Genomic DNA, 19,158 nt, shown 5'->3' with positions numbered 1-19,158 from the left:
ACCTTCTCTCATTCTCTAGCTTCTACTAGAAGGGAACTACAATCCCCTAGCTCTTGCACTATCCGATATGATTACTAGTATGTAGGCGCCGACCTACAGAAGGCTACGACCTTCTTTCTTCCACCAGGGACCACGTTTCATAAATTTTTAGACTGGATCCATCAACAACATTATAACTGCAATTCACTCATCAAATACATCTGCATTAACCAATCATTGAAACTCAAACATCACTTCTTGAATCACCCATAATTAAATCAATCAATCACTTTGACAGTCAATCTAATCAGTCAAAATACTATCACCAGAATACAGTCACCAGAACCCATACTAGAACCCAGAATCCTACAACAGCAAACAGAAACAACTAAAACATACTTTATGAGGTATATGCTACTTCCATGTGTCGAACCTACGTGTATATGCGCATTTATCAAAGCCAACCAGCATACACATCTGCAAATATTAATTTATAATTCTGCAGCTATTCCAGAATTAAGTTATACCCAGATCATAATATTCACAAAGCAACACATGCGTCAGTATTCAGTTCTATACTATACATGATCAAACCACATAATGATAATTCATTTCAAGCCTTAAGATCCTGATCCATCATTAGATCTTATCCTTCACAAACTGCTAAGGTTCATCCTTGGTTCAGATCAAGCACAGTACCATAAGCCAACAACCTCCATACTAGATCTCACACTTCATCAGATATTCAATACTTGCACACTTGGCCTAATGATCTTCTCCTCCTTTTGTAGTTTTAGGTCTTTCCCAATACCATGGACCAAAACCACTTAGGACCAATACCTTCGACCAAATACCTAGGGTCAATACCTCGGACCAATACCATGGATCAAAATACCATGGACCAAATACCTCGGACCAAGAACTTAGTTTTCCAATGTATACGCTCTTTTCCTTTTGTGAAAGTGCATGTATACATATACGCTACTTGTGGTCAGAGAACCTGCGTGTATACGCAGCTTGCTCAAGGTGAACCTGCGTATACCTTTCTTTCTTCATTCAGTGTAATATGATCTGTAATTCTTTGTTGTTAACCTTTTGTACTGTGATCTTTCATCTGAGTGAGTTTCCATCAAGGACAACACTTGTATCATAATGCCAACAATATCCCCCTTTGGACTTGATGGCAACATCAACATCCAGTCACTCTCCCCCTTTGACATCAAGGGCAAAGGGCCATGCTCCCCCTTTGACATACATTATGCTGGTCATGCTAACCCTGAGTACATGTTGAATTCTCCGATATGCTGAAATGTACTGATTGAGCTCCCATGATTGAGTCCATGCTCCCCTTGAGCAAAAGCAAAGTCTATAAAAATATTTTCTAAAAGAATAAAATGACTCTATACATACATCAACAATGACCTTCCTATCACCAATGACTCATACATACATCCATCTCCGAACCAAGTGGGGATATATCAAATTTCATTCATCCACCCAACCAAGTGGGAATATACCAATTGTTTATACATGACAAAAACAAGAAATATTACATCATCCATCCCATGCATAGTGGGGTTACAAATTAGGTCTTTTCTTGACCTTTAAATTAAATTATATGCATGTCATTTATAATAAGGACAACCGATATAAACAAGACCATGATAGTCACCAACAACTATCATACACCATATATAATCTACACCATCAGCAACATCAGGATCAACAGCCTGTATATTTCCATCATCAAAAGAGTCACCTGAATGAAAGCAATTATGCGGATCTGTACCAAGATCTTCTAAGATAATGCCAACAATGCATTATTAGAAGCATATGCTCCCCCTAAACCTGTGCCATATGTTCACTATCAGATCTAATTATTGCATATATCAGTAAGAAATATCAAGGCATCATCATCAATCAGATATACATCAAGTTATCAACAACTTTATGAGGACCAACATATTTCCACATGTTATCAGTAGATTGTAACCATCATCAAATAGAGCAGATAATTGACTGAACCATATCAGACCCCTTGTTCCTGAGTCTGGCCCACTGCTTTTCCTCAGACCGACATACACACGACTGTGCCCATAGAAACCCGCATATGTACACGACTATGCTTCATGAAACTCACGTATAACAACCTTTTTCTGAAAAATAGGATTTAACAGCAGGATGATGCAGCAACTACTCCTAGCTTTTGTCTGAGATATTCAAATGTTTCTCTGGGTAGTGGTTTAGTGAATATATCAGCAACATGTTTTTTGGAGGGAACATACTCCAATTTGACCTTTTGTTCAAGCACTCGTTCACATAGAAAATTATATTTGATGGGTATGTGCTTAGTCTTGTAGTGCATGACTGGATTCTTTGAAATACTGATAGCACCTGTATTATCACATAGAATGGAGATGTGTGGAGTACATGTGATCTAAATGTCTTGCAAGGTTTGCATCATCCAATGTAGTTGTGTGCAGCAAGATGCAACAACCACATATTCTGCTTCAGTTGTAGATAATGCAATTGAACTTTGCTTCTTGTTGAACCAAGACACTAACCTAGAACCCATATAGAATGCACCACCACTAGTATTTTTTCTGTCATCAACATTTCCTACCCAATTTGCATCTGTATATGCATGAACAGTAAGATGTGTATCTCTAGGATACCATAAACCAAAATTTAGTGTTCCTTGAAGATATTTGAAAATCCTTTTGACTGCTTGAAGGTGTGATTCGTTTGGATTTTCTTGGAATCTTCCAACTATTCCTACTGCATGCATGATGTGAAGTTGGGTACTTGTTAGATAAAGCAGACTGCCAATAATGGATTTGTAATTTGGTTGATGTACTTCTCCTGATTCATCATTTGAGATGAGACTGCATCCTATTACCATTGGGGTACATACTGGTTTAGAATCTTCCATGCCATACTTTTTGAAGATCTGTTTGAGATATTTGGTTTGTGAACGAAAAATACCATATTTATTTTGTTGAACTTGTAGACCAAGAAAATAGGTAAGCTCACCAAGCAAGGACATTTCAAATTCTTGCTACGTTACTGAAGCAAAATTCTGACTCATGGATTCTTCATTGCTACCAAAAATGATATCATCAACATAAACAACAATTATTAGCAATTATTTAGTGTCAATCTTTCTATATAGATTGCTATCTGCTGACCCCTTTGAAAAACCCTGTTGGTGGAGATATTTGTCAAGACCGTTAGACTAGGCCCTTAGAGCTTGTTTTAGACCATAGAGAGTCTTTCTAAGTCTGCATACAAGTTTTGCATAATTTCCAAGAATGAATCCTTCTGGTTGTTCAATATAGACTTCTTCTTCTAAGTCTCCATTAAGGAAGGTAGATTTTTCATCCATTTGGTATACTTTGAATTTCTGAAAACTGGAAAGAGTAAGAAACATTTTTATGGCTTCAAGTCTAGCAACAGGTGCAAAAGTTTCTTCAAAATCTATACCTTCTTTTTGAGCATATCCTTTAAAAACAAGTCTAGCCTTGTTTCTAATAACTTCTCCATTTTCATTCAGCTTGTTTTTGAATATCCATTTAGTTCCTATGATATTCTTATCATGAGGTCTAGGAACTAATTCCCAAGTATTATTCTTTTCAATTTGCTCAAGTTATTCATTCATGGCATAGATCCAACATTCATCTTTGCATGCTTCATTTACATTTTCAGGTTTAGTGGAGGATAGTAATGCTAGATAGCTTGAGGTTTCTGTAATAGTTCTTCTTATCTGTACACCTACCCCTTTTTCCCCTAAAATTTGAGTTTCTGAATGATTTTTCTGAACATAACTAGATGGAGTCTTTTCTTCTACCGTTATCTCTTCTTCTGGTGCTTCATTGGTTTCTTCTTCAGAATCATTGTGATTTGATGTGGGAAAATAATCCCCATCTTCTTCATTGTCATAATCTGCGGTTTTTATTTGTTTAGGATTTTTGCATGCTTCATCAACTACAACATCAATACTTTCAACAATTTTCCCAAGTCTTTTATTATAACATTTATATCCTTTACTTAGGGAAGAGTAACCAAGAAGAATACCTTCATCTGCTTTGGGCTTAAACTTACCAAGTTTTTCATCAGTCCTTTTGATATAGCATTTGCTTCCAAAAACTTTGAAGTATTTTATCGTAGGAGTCTTACCATACCAAAGTTCATGTGGCATTTGAGTGATGTTTACTCAAACATTTGCTTGGTTGAGAATAGTTACGACGGTGAATGCAGCTTCACCCCAGAAGGTTGCAAGAGTTCTAGATTCATCGAGCATAGCTCAAGCCATTTGTTGAACAATTATGTTCATTCTTTCTACCTCTCCATTTTTCTGAGGAGTCCTTGCGGTGGAGAACTACCTTTTTATTCCATGTTGTTCACAAAAATCAAAGAATTCATCTAAGGTAAATTCCCCTCCTCGATCAGATCTGAGGCATTTGATTTTGCGATCTAATTCATTTTCAACCAAAGCTTTGAAGGCTTTGAACTTTTCAAATGCTTCATCTTTATGCTTTAGAAGACCTATCCAACACATTCTAGAAAAATCATCAATGATGAAAATAAAGTATTCTTCTCCACAAGGTGACTTTTTCCTTGATGTTCCACATAAATCAGTATGAAAAAGTTCAAGAGGCTTACTAGCTAACCCTTCTTTTTCAATGAAGTGAGATCTGGTTTTCTTACCAAATTGACATGGTTTGCATATTGTATTTTTAGGAATGCTGATATCTAGAAGATCACAAATAGCCTGGAATCTGCATGCTTTTCTTATTTGAGAAAAGCTTAGATGTCCCAATCTTCTATGCCATAGCCAGTTTTCATCATTTTTGCTTAGATAGCACTATTGTTGTCCTCCCTTGAGTATGTATAAGTTGTTTGGAGTTCTTGTACCTTTGATCACGGTTTCTCCTGTATCAAGCTCACGAACAACACATCTGTTTGATCAAAACACGACTTCATTTCCTTGATCACACATTTGACTGACACTCAATAGGTTATGCTTTAGACCATCTACATACATAAAATTCCTAGCTTTAACCTTTTCTTTCAAGAAAATAGAGCCTTTACCTTTTATGATAGCAGGAGTGTCGTTTCCAAATGAGACATTCTTTTCCTTTTCTAAGGCATTATATGAGTGAAGTTTTTCTTTGTCACCTGTCATGTTTTTTGAGCATCCAATGTTGATGTACCACTAATTTTCTTGTCCTTATGCATACAAGGATATACCACATCTTTCTGTTTGAGGTTCTTTCCTTCTCCATATTTTGGGATTTAATCGAATTTTCTCCTTTTGAGATATTTGCTAAAATTTACTCCTGCATTCAGATTCTTCATGGCCAAAGTTGTTACAGATTAAGCATTCTATTTCATTTTCAAGAAGAGAAAAGTTATTATAGGAAATTTTCTTGATACCTGTCACATTCCTTTGATTCATGCTTCTGTAGTCATGATGGTTTTGTAAGAAACACATTGAGCAGCTTTGTGTCCAAAATTATGACATGAGAAACATTGACCATTAAAGAAGTTCCTACGATTATCGAATCTATGGGCCTGGCAATTGTAGTTTCTATTCATATTCATCTTTGAAGAAAATTGAGTTTGATTTACCTGAGGTTGGATGTGGCTTATGTTCATCCTTGAAGCAAACTGAGTCTGATTTACCTCGTGATCTGCTTTATGCCTTTGCTGATGATTGTCACACTGTTCCTTGTTCTTTGCTGCATCAAGATAGCTTTTAGTGGAGGTTGACGGCTTCTCTGATTGAGATGCTTCTTCAATATACCCAAGACCTGTCTTTATTAGAGGAGAATGCTACACTTTGATAATTTCATTTAAGGTTTCCGATCCTTTAGAAAATCTAAGATTGAGATATTTTGTTTTCTCAAGATCCTTTCTTAGACTCACAATTTCACACTCTAGTTCTTCATTGTGTTTTTCTCTTTCAACAAGTTGGTATGTCAAGCTATCTATAATCATATTCTTTTCTTCTAAATAGATTTTGAGTTTAGATATTTCTTCATGAAGTTCATCTTATTCTAAGGCATCCCAAAAATTATCATTATCATGAGCCATTAGAAGTCTATAGTCATTACTATTTTCATCTTCATCACTATTTGATAAACCATCGCTATCTTCATGAGTATAGTATTTCTTTTTACGTACATTTTGTTTTCTATTCCATTTTGTAAGTTCCTTCCCTTTATCATATTTATCTTTATGAGGACATTTGGTAGCATAATGACTGACTCTACCACAGGCAAAACATTTGAAAGGTAGTTTACCTCTAAATCTTCCAGAACCCCGTTGAAGCTTCTTGATAAAGTTTACTTCATCTACTTCTTCTGAAATATGTCCTAATTCATTGAGTTCTTCCTTTCCTTTTGCTAAAGCTTTAAATGCAGCTTCTCTTATATCTAATGGGCCTCCTTTTCTCATCTCAAAGGCAGTTAAGATTCCGTGAAGCTGTGTCATAGTGATAGTCTGTAGATCTTGTTTTTCTTCGATGGCAAATGCTTTTGATTCAAATTTAGCAAACAAGGATCTTAAAACTTTCTCAACTAAGGTAACTTCCTTTATCTCTTCACCTAGATTCTTCATACAATTAACAACCTCATCTATACCTAAGAAGTAACTAGCTATACTTTCATCATTGTGCATATTAAGAGTTTCATATTGAATTATGAGAGTTTGCAGTTTAGCACGTTTTACCTGGGAGTCTCCTTCGTAGCTTAGAACAATTTTGTCCCATATTTATTTGGCTAATTTGAGCTGCATAACTTTGACAAAATCTGATTGTGGTAGACTTCCCAATAATGTATTGACAGCCCTGGCATTGGTTTCATATTTCTTTTTACCTACCGTATCTGCAGGAATTGCTAATGGAAATGTATATCCTCCTTCCACGATTTCCCAAACATATGTTCCAAGTGATTGTAGATAGGTTGTGGTTTTGATCTTCCAATAAACAAAGTTACTCCCATAAAAGATTGGTGGTTTGATGGATCCCATGCTTTCATGATTACTCATGATGATGGATCTCCCTTCAAGCGATCAAGCTTCTTCTTAAGGACCTGCTCTGATACAAATTATTGGGAATAATACTGAGAGGAGGGGTGAATCAGTATTATCAGATCAATAATTTAATTTCCCAAACAGATTTGTATATGCCACTTCAGCTAAGTGAACTTGCATGTATACGCGACTGTTCTTAAAGCAACCAGTGTATATGCAGAGAAATTTTGATTTACCCAATTTATCATGCATTGAACTTTAACCAGCATATCAGAGATTTGTTAAACAGTGCAGTAAAAGTAGAATAAAGCATCACACATAAGCAACACACATGAAGACCAAGATATAAGGTGGAAACCCAATGTGGGTGAAAACCACATGCTGTTGTCATCTTTGTCTTATTTTAATAATAAGAAAATTTGTTTATAACATTGTACTGGTGTAGACTCATACCAATACGCATGCTTCTACCTGTAGAAAGTTACAACCTTCTCTCATTCTCTAGCTTCTACTGGAAGGGAGCTACAACCCCCTAGCTCTTGTACTAGCTGATATGATTATTAGTACATAGGCACCAACCTATAGAAGGCTACAACCTTATTTTTTCCTCCAGGGACCACGTTTCATAAATTTTCAGACTGGATCAATCAACAACATTATAACTACAATTCAATCATCAAATACATCTACATCAACCAATCACTGAAACTCAAACATCACTTTCTGAATCACCCATAACTGAATCAATCAATCACTTTGACAATCAATCTGATCAGTCAGAATACTGTCACCAGAATACAGTCACCAGAACCCATACCAGAACCCAGAATTCTGCAACAGCAAATAGAACTAACTAAAACATACTTTATGAGGTATATGCTACTTCCATGTGTCGAACCTGCGTGTATATGCGCTTTTATCAAAGCCAACCAGCGTACACATCTACAAATATTAGTTTATAATTTTGCATCTATTCCAGACTTAACTTATACCCAGATCATAATATTCACAGAACAACACATGTGTCAGTATTAAGATCTAGACTATACATTATTAAACCACATAATGATAACTCATTTCAAGCCTTAAGATCCTGATCCATCATTAGATCTTATCCTTCACCAACTGCTGAGGTTTGTCCTCGGTTCAGATCAAGCACAGTACCATAAGTCAATAACCTACATACTAGATCTCACACTTCATCAGATATTCGATACTTGCACACTTGGCCTAATGATATTCTCCTCCTTTTATAGTTTTAGGCCTTTCTCAATACCATGGACCAAATACCTGGGGTTAATACCTTAGACCAGATACCTTGGACCAATACCATGGATCAAAATACCATGGAACAAATACCTCGAACCAAAAAGTGCGTGTGTACGTATACGCTACTTGTAGTCAGTGAACCTACATGTATACACAGCTTGGTCAAGGTGAACCTACGTATACCTTTCTTTCTTCACTATGTGTAATATGATCTTTAATTCTTTGTTGTTAACCTTCTATATTATGATCTTTCATCCGAGTGAGTTTCCATCAAGGACAACACCTGTATCATAATGCCAACAACTGTCAGATCTGATCATTGCATATATCAGTAAGAAATGTTAAACCATCATCATGAATCAGATATACATCAAGTCATAAACAACTTATGAGGATCAAAAAGCACTTCTAAATAACCTCCACATACTGTAGTCATTAAACATCAAGACAAAAAATATAATTGATAATTTTTTGAACCATATCAAATCACTTTTCTGAGTCTATCCCACTGCTTCTTCATCAAACCAACATATACACAATTGTCTAGCTTCTAACTCATGTATATATGCGACTTATCTTCATGATAACTGCGTATGAGAATTAGGACACTGAAATTTCATACTTTCAGTTCCTTCTGAATCTATTATGTCTGTATACTGAGTTATGCCACATCTTTCTGTCTATAATTCCTTCTTCTTCATACCTTGGAGTGCGATGATGTTTGTTCCTTTTCGTATGTTGGCCGAAATTTTCTCCTGCATTCTTTTTCTATATGCCCAAACTTGTTACAAGCATAACATTTTATATGTTTCATATTCCTTCTAAAGCAGTCAATGGCTTTCTGACCAAACATATTGCAAGAAAAACAATATCCCTTGAAGTACCTAGAAGCTGATGATATTTCTGTGTGACGGTTATTAGCTTGAACCATTCTACTTATGCATCTTGCTGCAACATGTCCAAAATTATGACCTATAAAACATTCAAAATTATTCATCAGAGGAAAGAATTGATTATCACTTCCATAGTTAGGAGTAAATGATTTTCTTTGAAGACTTTCTTTCTTTGGTTGTTGATGGGGTTGACCTCTTATCTCCTTGTTAAGCATTTCAGATTTTGCACTAGATTTCTTTGCTTCAGTTTGTGAGCTAGATTCTCCATTAACAGTTTTATGAAAACCAAGACCATATTTGATGGTAGGAGACCTTTGACTACTAAGAATATCATCCAAAGTCTTAGTACTATCTTGAAATCATAGAAGTTTATCCTTTTCTTCTAATTTACCTTTTAGGATATTTACCTCAACCTGATATTGCTCTTCCTTTTCAAGATACTGCTTCTTCATGATTTCTTCAACTTTTCTTCCTTCTTCCACTTGTTTCCTTAATTCGAGAACTTCTTTTTATTGTTCTTAAAATTCTTGGAGTAGTTCTTCATTCTACTTATTTAATTTTTCAAGATCTTGTTTTAGAGAGAGGATCTTAGCTTCAAGACTTTCATAGTAACTGGATCTATCTTTAAGTTTCTTGATTGTTGTACTCCTTTTACCTACTTCATTTCGTAATGATGTCACTTCATCTTGCAACATTTGACATTGATCTTCCTTTTCCTTGTACTGCTTCCTCACCTTGTTTCCTTCCTACAACTGATATTTTAATCTGGTAACTTCTTCTTTGTAGGAACATTCCATTTTATCAATTAGATCTTCTTGATCTCTAATTATATATGTGAGCCTTTTAAATTTTGCCTCTATTTGATTTCTTTCTCTTTCACCCATAAGAGAAAATTCATTTGTTTCGCTATCACTTTGATTATCTTCAAATGAACAGAGAAATGTATCACCAGAGGACAACATATTCATACCTGATAATTCTTTTGCTTGTTCATCTTCATTCTGAGGTGATTCTGAATCTGAAGAGTTTCTTCCACATAATCCCCAATTGTCTCTCCCACTGTCACAGTTCCTTTGAGATGCCTTCTTATTTTGAGTTGCTTTCTTATTTAGCTTCTTTCCTATTATTTCTACGCATCTCCTTCAAGTGACGAAGCTTCTACCATAGGACCTGCTCTGATACCAATTGTTGGAAATAATACTGAGAAGGGGGGGGTGAGTCAGTATTTACAAATCAATAACTTTTTCATTTCCATAATTAGATTTATATACGCTACTTTAGTGTAGGGAACTTGTGTGTGCACACAACTGTTCTTAAGGCAACCAACATATATCCAATGAACTTATGATTAAATTAATTCATCATATTTTGATGTTTAATCAGTGCATCAGTACTTTATTAAAAATTAAACAGTAACCATGTGCAGTAATAACAGAATAAACCATCACACATAAGCAACACACATGAACACCAAGATTTAAGGTGGAAACCCAATGTGGGTGAAAATGACCTACTGCTGTCGTCTCTATCTTCTTTTAATAATAAGAAAATATGTTTACAATCTTCTACTAGTGCATACTCATACCAGTACATAGGAACCCACCTGTAGAAGGTTACAACCTTCTCTTATTTTCCAGCTGATACTTGAAGGGAGCTACAACCCCCTAGCTCTTGTACTAGCTGATCCATTTACTAGTACGTAGGCGTAGACCTACAGAAGGCTCCAACCTTCACTCATTTTCCAGATGCTACTGGAAGGGAGCTCCAACCCCCTGGCTCTTGTACTAGATGATATGTTTACCCGTATGTAGGCGCCAGCCTACAGAAGGCTACGATCTTCTCTCTTCCTCCAAGGACCACGTTTCATGAATTTTCAGAGTGGATACTCCTCGAACACAACACCACAATTTGAAGGCCACGTTTCATCGAATTTTCATACTGGACCCATAAACAACATTAAAGCTCAAAATTAATCACCACTACAATACAACCATCAAATACATCTGCATCAACCAATCACTAAAACCCAATCATCAATCTCTGATATAACTGAAACCCAATCATCACTCTCTAATATAACTGAAACAATCAATCACTAAAACCTCTAGTGTACTGAATCAAACAATCACTGAAACTTTTGACATACTGAATCATACAATCACTGAACCTCTAACACAACTGAATCAACCATTCATTCAAACTTAATCAAATTCAACCAAACAATAGGAATTGACAGATTACTATAACCAATACACAAATCTAAACCCAGATCATTGCATCAACAACTTGAACTAACTGTAACTTCAAAAGGCATGTGTCAGAATGTATATGCTCCTCCAATGAATCCAACCTACATTTATACGCTACTTCCTTTAGCCCAACCTGCATATATCTTAAAGATACTGAATCATAAAACTTCTAAACCACACACTGTACCAATTAGTGACATTGTGAATATCTACTGTCATATTACAGAGTTCTAAACAGATAGCAACAAGGATCACCCTTTCTTCTCAATCAATCAATTACTCAAACTCAATTTCATTATACATTCAGTTCTACTTTCATATCTAAGAAGACATCATTGACAAACAACAGTGATACAACAACAAAACTACATTATTGATCTAATAGATCAGTCATCCTTGAACATCGATCTTTTCTTTTGCATACGCTACTTGGACAAGCTAACACAGCATGTATATGCACATTCACCAAAGAAAACCAACGTATAGATCTGCAAATACTTACTTATAACTTCGCTGCAATTCTAGACTTCAGACATACCCAAATCATTATATATAAAGGATAAAATGTGCGTTAGCAATAAAATCTAGCCTATCCATTGTCAGATCACATAATGATAAGTCATTATGATCTTGATCCATCATCCATCATCCACCACATAGGTGCATCCTTAGTTTAGATCAAGAAAAGCAACAGAAGCCCATAACCTACATATTTGATAGATAACACTTCATAAGATATTCAGTACTTGCACACCTTGGCTTAATGATCTTCTCCTCCTATAGTTTTATGCCTTTCTCAATACCTTGGACCAAAACCACTTAGGACCAATACCTTCGACCAAATACCTCAGATGATCCAGGTGGATCTTGGTGGCCACCTGCCAAGTCCACCTGGACCCCCACCATGGTTTCTCTTAGCATTTTCAGCTTCCTTAATTGTAGCACAACCTACTATTTTTAGCAGTTTTTCGGGTCCTGAACTTCCGGAGCCGTTATGAGGCCCTAAACGACGTTTTTTGGGAAATATGGGGGCAACATGGGTCCATGGACCGATGTTGCCCTTCCCAAAGTGGTAGTGCTCAGATAGTCTTTCTAACAAGCTATTGTATGCGTCAAACGGAGATCGTATGCCAAAGTTACGACCCCGGGAAGTTGATGTACCAATTTACCCAAACGGGGCCCACAGTTTGGCATTTCATCTTCTAGGGTTAGGTTTTGGAATGTTAAGGGTTTTCCATTGTTTCTCAACAATAAATAGGCCTTCGAGCCGCATTGTAACACAATTCAGAGGCATGTAGCCACCACATCTCTTCTCAGAGATAAACTACCATCACCCTAGCTGGTTTATTTCCATTACTGTTTGTAAGCATATTTCAGTATTTTACATTAATGAAATGAAGTATTATTTCTGTTGCATATTTGTGTTTATGGTTATCTCTGTAACTTGTCACGTTCCTATTTAAGTCCGAATCAGTGGTATCAGAGTGATCTACTTTTCTCTGTTTTTCTTTGCATGTCCCCAACCAGGTCGGGATATAAGGAGTTAGGGCTTGAACTGGTCGAACCTTTGCGTGACCAGCCTCGAAAATCCCAACGGCCTCCTATGGCAGATGAGAAGAAAGATGAGGGGGCAGGAGATCCAATCAAAATCTTGCTCGAAGAAGCCCTTGAGCGACAACGGAACGCGATGATGGACAACTTTGCCCAAATCCTTCAGCAGCTACCCAGAAGCGACGTATCAACATCCAGCAGCTACTCTGGAAACACCACGCCCTTTAAGGTACAAGTCAATTTTGAAATCCCCATATTCGAGGGTCAGATAGACACAGATGTTGTAGATAAATGGTTAAATCTGCTAGAGGGTTTTTTTTTGTTCATGAATTTTCGAGTCGGGAAAAGATTGTTTTCGCTCTTCTCAAAGCAGCCCCCCAAATCAAGGACTAGTGGGAAACCTACTGCGAGCAAAAGGATGAAAACACCTGCTCACTATTTTCAGCTGCACCCACCTAGAATTCATTCCCGAATTCCATCAAGGAGCAGTACTACCTTGTCGGAAGCTATGAGGATGAATACATAAAGTGGACCACGCTGTGGCAGGGAAGGGACCAAGATGTGTCGGAGTTCACCAATCCTTTCCATACCCTTCGCACAAAGTTGTGTATCAAGGATATGGAGCAGCATTTGATACTCAAATACCGCGGTTGCCTACACAAGTACATCCAAGAAGAAATAGAATTCCTGAATATCTCCTCGCTCAGCACAGCATGCCGATATGCCGTCAACGTCGAGCAGAAATTTAAACAAAAGAAGCAAGACTTTGGATTTGCGAATCTGAAGTAAGGGAAAGGTGACCCTAAACCATAGAACAAAGGACAGAGCCAAGGCAGGGTAGCCCAAGACAACCCACCAAAGCTGCAAGCAAAGAATAGTGCCGCGAAGCCGAAAAAGGACACGGGAAAATGGTGTGAGTTCCATAAGAGCTCCACTCACAACACAAGTGAGTGTCGGGCCAAGCAGTCACTAGTGGTTGAGCTGAAGGTTTTAGAATCAGATGCATGTTCTGACTCTGAGTCAGAACCCGACAAGGGGAATGACAAAGGGAAGCAGATCATTGATGTGGATCCCAATGCCACTGTTGCTACCGCCAAGGTCCAGAAAAATGAACCCAAAGATCCAGAGGAGGAGGAGTGTCTCTTCCACTCCCAGATGTGGGTAAAGGGCTCCCCGCCACAATTCACTGTCGACAGCAAAAGCCAAAATAACCTCATTTCAGCCGAGGTCGTAAAGCCGTTGGGCCTACCGACCACAGCACATCCACAGTCGTACACCATCGGGTGGCTTCACCAAGGATGGGATCTTCACGTGAGCCAGCAATGTCGCCTTCCATACAACATCAAGCCCTTCACGGATGAGGTATTGTGTGACATTGCTCCCCTTAACAATGTAAACTTTGAAAAGGGAACTGATACTGTTACCCGTTTCGTAGAGGTAGCAAAAAAATGACCCGATTTTCAAAAGTGGTGATGCAAAATACACATGTTTTTTTTAGAACATGGTTTCTGGAACTTTAATTTTTTTTCATGTTCAAGGATGAAATCAATTTTTAGAATGGTAGTGATTTTCATGCTGATTTTAAAAAGTGAGTATTCTGCATCACACCCTTTTTTTAAAAGACCTATTTTTTGACTTTTAATTTTGTAGTGTGTGAAATGTAAAAAATTAATTTCTAAATTTGATAGTTTTTGAAGTCGTCATTTTATTCATATTTTCTTGTTCTCTATCTTAATTTCTTTTTTTTTTTTAGGGGGGTTTTTATTGTTTTGCGTTTTTAAATTAGAAAGTCGATAGTCTGAATTTTAGATAATCTACATATTTATACATTCTTAAATAATTTTTCAATCCACATGAAATAATTCTTTCTAAAAAACAACATTTTTTAACAATGGACATAAAAATAACCATTTTTAACATAAATATAACAAAAAAACTAAACGTTTTGATAATTTTTTGCTAGAATTAACATGTCAAAATCACACTTTTTTATACAAAAATATTAACTAAAAATGGTCAAATAATAGTTTTTTTTATGAATTTCATGTCAAAAAAATAATAATAACAACTTTTTTTTTCAAAAAATAATAATTAACTTAAAAATCAATGCGAAAATCACAATTGTGCTCTCTCTTTCTTTCATATACCTTCCCCCACCCCCCACCCTTACCTACACTAACCCTACCAATGAATATATTAAAATAAACACCCTCCTCTTGAATATGAGATATTTAAATGATTAAGTTTCTAAAATGAAAAAGAGAAGACATTTATTTATTAATTCATGCATGATTTTAATTGTTTACATTTAAGTGGTTACTTTTTTTTTATATTTGTGAATATCAAATTCAATATTAATCACATAAGAATACAAAATAAACTTATATGTAATAATTTATTTAACAACAATTAAATAAAAGAAATTATAATCTATTTAAATTCTAATTAAAATATAACTAACTATATACAAAGGGTTTATATGAAGAAATAAAATAAAACAAAAATTGTATTTACATAACACCCTTAATGCATATAAATGATTATATAATAAAATTAATCAAAGAAGAAAAGGCGGTCGCATTAATGCATAAGAATTAAACACTTGATGCTTGACTATAAAAGTCTGACATGGGATTGGGCTGTCAAACGACGAATCACTTCTCACCTCAATCACTTTAATAGAAGGCACAAACGTGCAACCAACCGTTAGATTTGAAGGCATTCCCATTTGTTTGTCAAAAATATTTTCTATTCTGCTGTGAATATTTCAAAAAATTCCGAACTTTTTCGCGATCCGTTTTTTCAATCTTTTTCAACATTTTTGTTTCTTATTCATAATCGTGGTATAACTGAATATTTACAAAATTATCAGCACACCCGGGCCACCCTGCCCCACCCGACAGGTGGCGGGTCAATTCCCAGAATCAACCCGCCGCCGGTCGGGCGGGGCGGGGCAGCCCGGGGTGGCGCTGCGGGCGCGCAGCAGCACCCCCGGGCCGCCCCGCCCCGCCCGACCGGCGGCGGGTCGATTCCCAGAATCGACCCGCCGCAGGTCGAGCGGGGCGGGGCGGCCTGGGGGTGGCGCTGCGCCCACGATCACCGAAAATGAAGAAATTTCTAAAATGTAGTCACAGATGACATAGGATTTGGGAACATTACTAGGACCCTCCGTGATTGCCTTGGCCATTATGTCGCAAATTTTGCTTATCTGCCATGCCTCATGATACCAGCTATCGGTGAACCTGCCAATGGTAAAAACTTGAATTAAGATTTGTTTCTAAAGTCCACTTAGTAATCATAGTTTTCGAAATTTATTTTCACCCGGCTCTACCTTCAACACAAATCAAGTCCACTTAGTAATCATAGTTTTCGAAATTTATTTTCACCCGGCTCTACCTTCAACACAAATCAACGCCGAGGATTCTTTGATCTAAACATTTATTTGATTGTATAGAAGGCCCGCCTCCGCGCACGATCATATTTCATAAGCTTTTCTATCTAAAAAAGTAAGTGTTTGACAAGCCACCCATGACATAATTTATTTTTTAAACACCACTATCGTTAGTTAACATTAAAGTGTCAAGTACTCACCAGGAAAATTTGGACTCATCAATTTGAGAACAGCAGTCCAAGGAGTAAGCCACTATTATTGCTGTTGCTACACGCTTCACCCCTCTCCACAACCCAGGCTTTTGATCAAACTGCTTAATATATTGCGCCACGCGAAACATCTCCCATAAGATAGACAAGTCGTCCATTCGGTTGGCAGAAATAGTTTGGAATCTCTCCAAAATATCCGCCAACGCAAGAAGACCTGCAACAGCCCATTGTGCCTCCTCTATATCCTTCAGCAAACCGTGAATGACGATCACCCGCTTATCTTCTTTTTCAGGATGACGAGAAATGATTTCTTTCTGAAAACCATAAAAACAGAATTTAGATCAAATATTTGACATAGAAGTTGGAGATGATCCAACAATGAATTTCATGTTCGAACCAAAAAAGTAATTAATGGTTGTCGCAAAAATGGAGAGGCTTAATACGCACAAACCAATCGTCGCTTATTCCCTCTGATAGGAGATTCTTTAACCTACAGAAGCCTCTTGAAGTTGGCCAAGTCACACTTGGAAAAGATCGCTTTTTCCCCTCCTATTTGAAAATAAGAAATGGAAAAATCATTATGTGAATAAAAAATAATATGATTCAGAAAATTTAGGATAGGTACTAAAGAAAGCGATCAACCTTGTTGAATCTAAAAGCCTGAGAAAGTTCCATTCCCCATAACTCAGATATGTACTCTCGCAAACTCTCGAAATAGGCATCCACATTTTGTAGCTCAACGGCTGCAGCGGCCGTTGTTTGCAGGTTCTGAATAAGGCTGTCGAAGACGCCGGGGTCCTCATCATGCATTTCTTTTCCTCCTCCTTCGATATCATTCATTATTGACTTTATTGACTCCAGATTTTTTCCTCCTAAAGCTGCAACCACTTTCCCAGCCCCGTCCATGAAGGCTATGGATCCGTACATGCCTTCCTCGTCATCTTGAAAAGAATGTAACAGAAATTTCAGTTCACTATCCTCCATTCTATTAATTTCTTCTTCCAAATGGCATAAACGTAGTGAAAATCTCACAATTTCATTCTCCGATAATTTCAGCGAAGACATCCCCTCGATCTCAGCTGTATTTTTCAAAGGATAATAATAATCCTTCTTAATATTGTTAGTGAATTTAAAACTTTCCATTCTTCTACATCCCAAATGAATAATGTGAATGCGGTCCCGCTGCTGCTGCTCCAATGCATTCCACATGGAATATATGACCTGCTCATCATCCCCTCCTCTATATAAGCATATCAATTTTCCTGGAAGCATTAACTTTTGCACCTAGCCAAAAACAACAAGAAGAATATAATTAAAAAAAAATGACCAGTTATTTATTCATCATCATTTTTTTATGTTAAAATATATAATAAAAAATTAAATAAAGTTATTAACCTGGGCTGAGACACTTTCCGAGTGGTTGAAAAGGAACTCTAAAGTCGACATATTCTTTGGTTGTTCCCATTCTTCTTTAAGGAATATATAAGGTCTATACACACTAATTCTCCCGTTTGGATCTATGATCCAGTTTATAGTTGGATACCATTTTTCACATTCATCAGGCTCTTCCCACCCACAGTGTTTCTCAAAAAAGATCTTGACTGCTCTTGTTATCACTGTCCATGAATTTTGGAGGACAAGCCAAGGAACTTGTCTTGAAAACTGCTTATACACATCGATTACATCACATTTCTCTGGGTGCACAATAGGAATTGATATAATTTCAAGGTCAACTTTCTCTTTCTCCATAAAATACATTTCGTTCCAAAACGGATGGTTAATTTCACATGTCCATTTTCTGTAAGGCCACATTTCTACAAGAATAGTTTTCCCTTCCAATTTGTCAACGCCACAAGTAGTTTTCCGTTCTGAATTTTCCGTTGGATCCTACAAAAGTCACACCAACAAAACAAACGAGCACAACGCCAATAGTATAACAAGCACAATAAGTAAAATGAAGTTTAATCAATTTTTAAGTGAAGTAAAAGATATTATTGCTTTGGATAGATAGACCAGTAGTAACTAATTTTCCAGTTGGATCCAACAATAGTCACACCAACAAAATAAACGGGCGCGATGAATGAAGTAAAGTTGAAAATTGTTACCCAAAGTAAAAAATTGCGTTATTCGGTTTGAAGTTAAAATTTGCTTTATTCAGTAGACGTGAGTAGAATTAATTAAAAAATCAAATTAAATAGATTGTAAGATCGAGACATTCAAAGGGTGACCAAAGTTAACGGCTGAATGTGCGGAACTGTATAAGGAAGGCTAAAGCCTTTGGGGTATTCGTACCTTTTGTGATGACTCATTCTTTTGAAAGACCGAAGTGGTTTCGTCCCCCTCAGGTGCAAACAATTCTATTAACAATTCCATATTACTCTCTTGATTTGTTTCTGCGAGCTGCTTCAACTGTAGGTATCTCCGTGAGTTACACACCACAAATTCCTCCAATTCACCTTTTGTCAAAAATCTCCAACCAAAAAAAGGAGCATAGTTATACAATCAAATAAATGTTTAGATCAAAGAATCCTCGACGTTGATTTGTGTTGAAGGTAGAGCCGGGTGAAAATAAATTTCGAAAA

At 36.7% G+C, this 19,158-nt stretch overlaps 1 protein-coding gene across 1 annotated transcript; it reads right to left on the bottom strand.

Annotated features, from left to right (window-relative positions):
* Window positions 1-16,563: 16,563 nt before the first annotated feature.
* LOC149219260 (uncharacterized) lies at window positions 16,564-18,949 on the bottom strand. The gene is made up of 4 exons (XM_089386766.1): window positions 18,869-18,949; window positions 17,972-18,463; window positions 17,219-17,860; window positions 16,564-16,890 (listed from the first exon to the last, which is right to left on the bottom strand). The coding sequence occupies exons 1-4, from the start codon at window positions 18,947-18,949 to the stop codon at window positions 16,564-16,566; spliced, it is 1,542 nt and encodes a 513-aa protein (XP_089242892.1).
* Between the last annotated feature and the right edge of the window lie 209 nt (window positions 18,950-19,158).

This window comes from Pinus tabuliformis, chromosome Q (genome assembly GCF_031772625.1).
Source record: "Pinus tabuliformis cultivar Carrire ecotype Pingquan chromosome Q, CPIR1, whole genome shotgun sequence".
In the NCBI taxonomy this organism is placed as follows: Eukaryota; Viridiplantae; Streptophyta; class Pinopsida; order Pinales; family Pinaceae; genus Pinus; species Pinus tabuliformis.
The sequence above is the reverse complement of the archived record's forward strand: the minus strand, read 5'-3'. Positions and strand labels throughout refer to the sequence as shown.

What these genes read in the sequence shown, in the direction of transcription:
- LOC149219260 (XM_089386766.1), bottom strand. Translation starts at nt 18,949, where the DNA reads ATGGAATTGTTAATAGAATTGTTTGCACCTGAGGGGGACGAAACCACT. An exon ending in AGAATGAGTCATCACAAAAG is followed by an intron (nt 18,464 to 18,868) that starts GTACGAATACCC and finishes TGACTTTTGTAG; the next exon opens with GATCCAACGGAAAATTCAGA. An exon ending in CGGAAAGTGTCTCAGCCCAG is followed by an intron (nt 17,861 to 17,971) that starts GTTAATAACTTT and finishes GTTTTTGGCTAG; the next exon opens with GTGCAAAAGTTAATGCTTCC.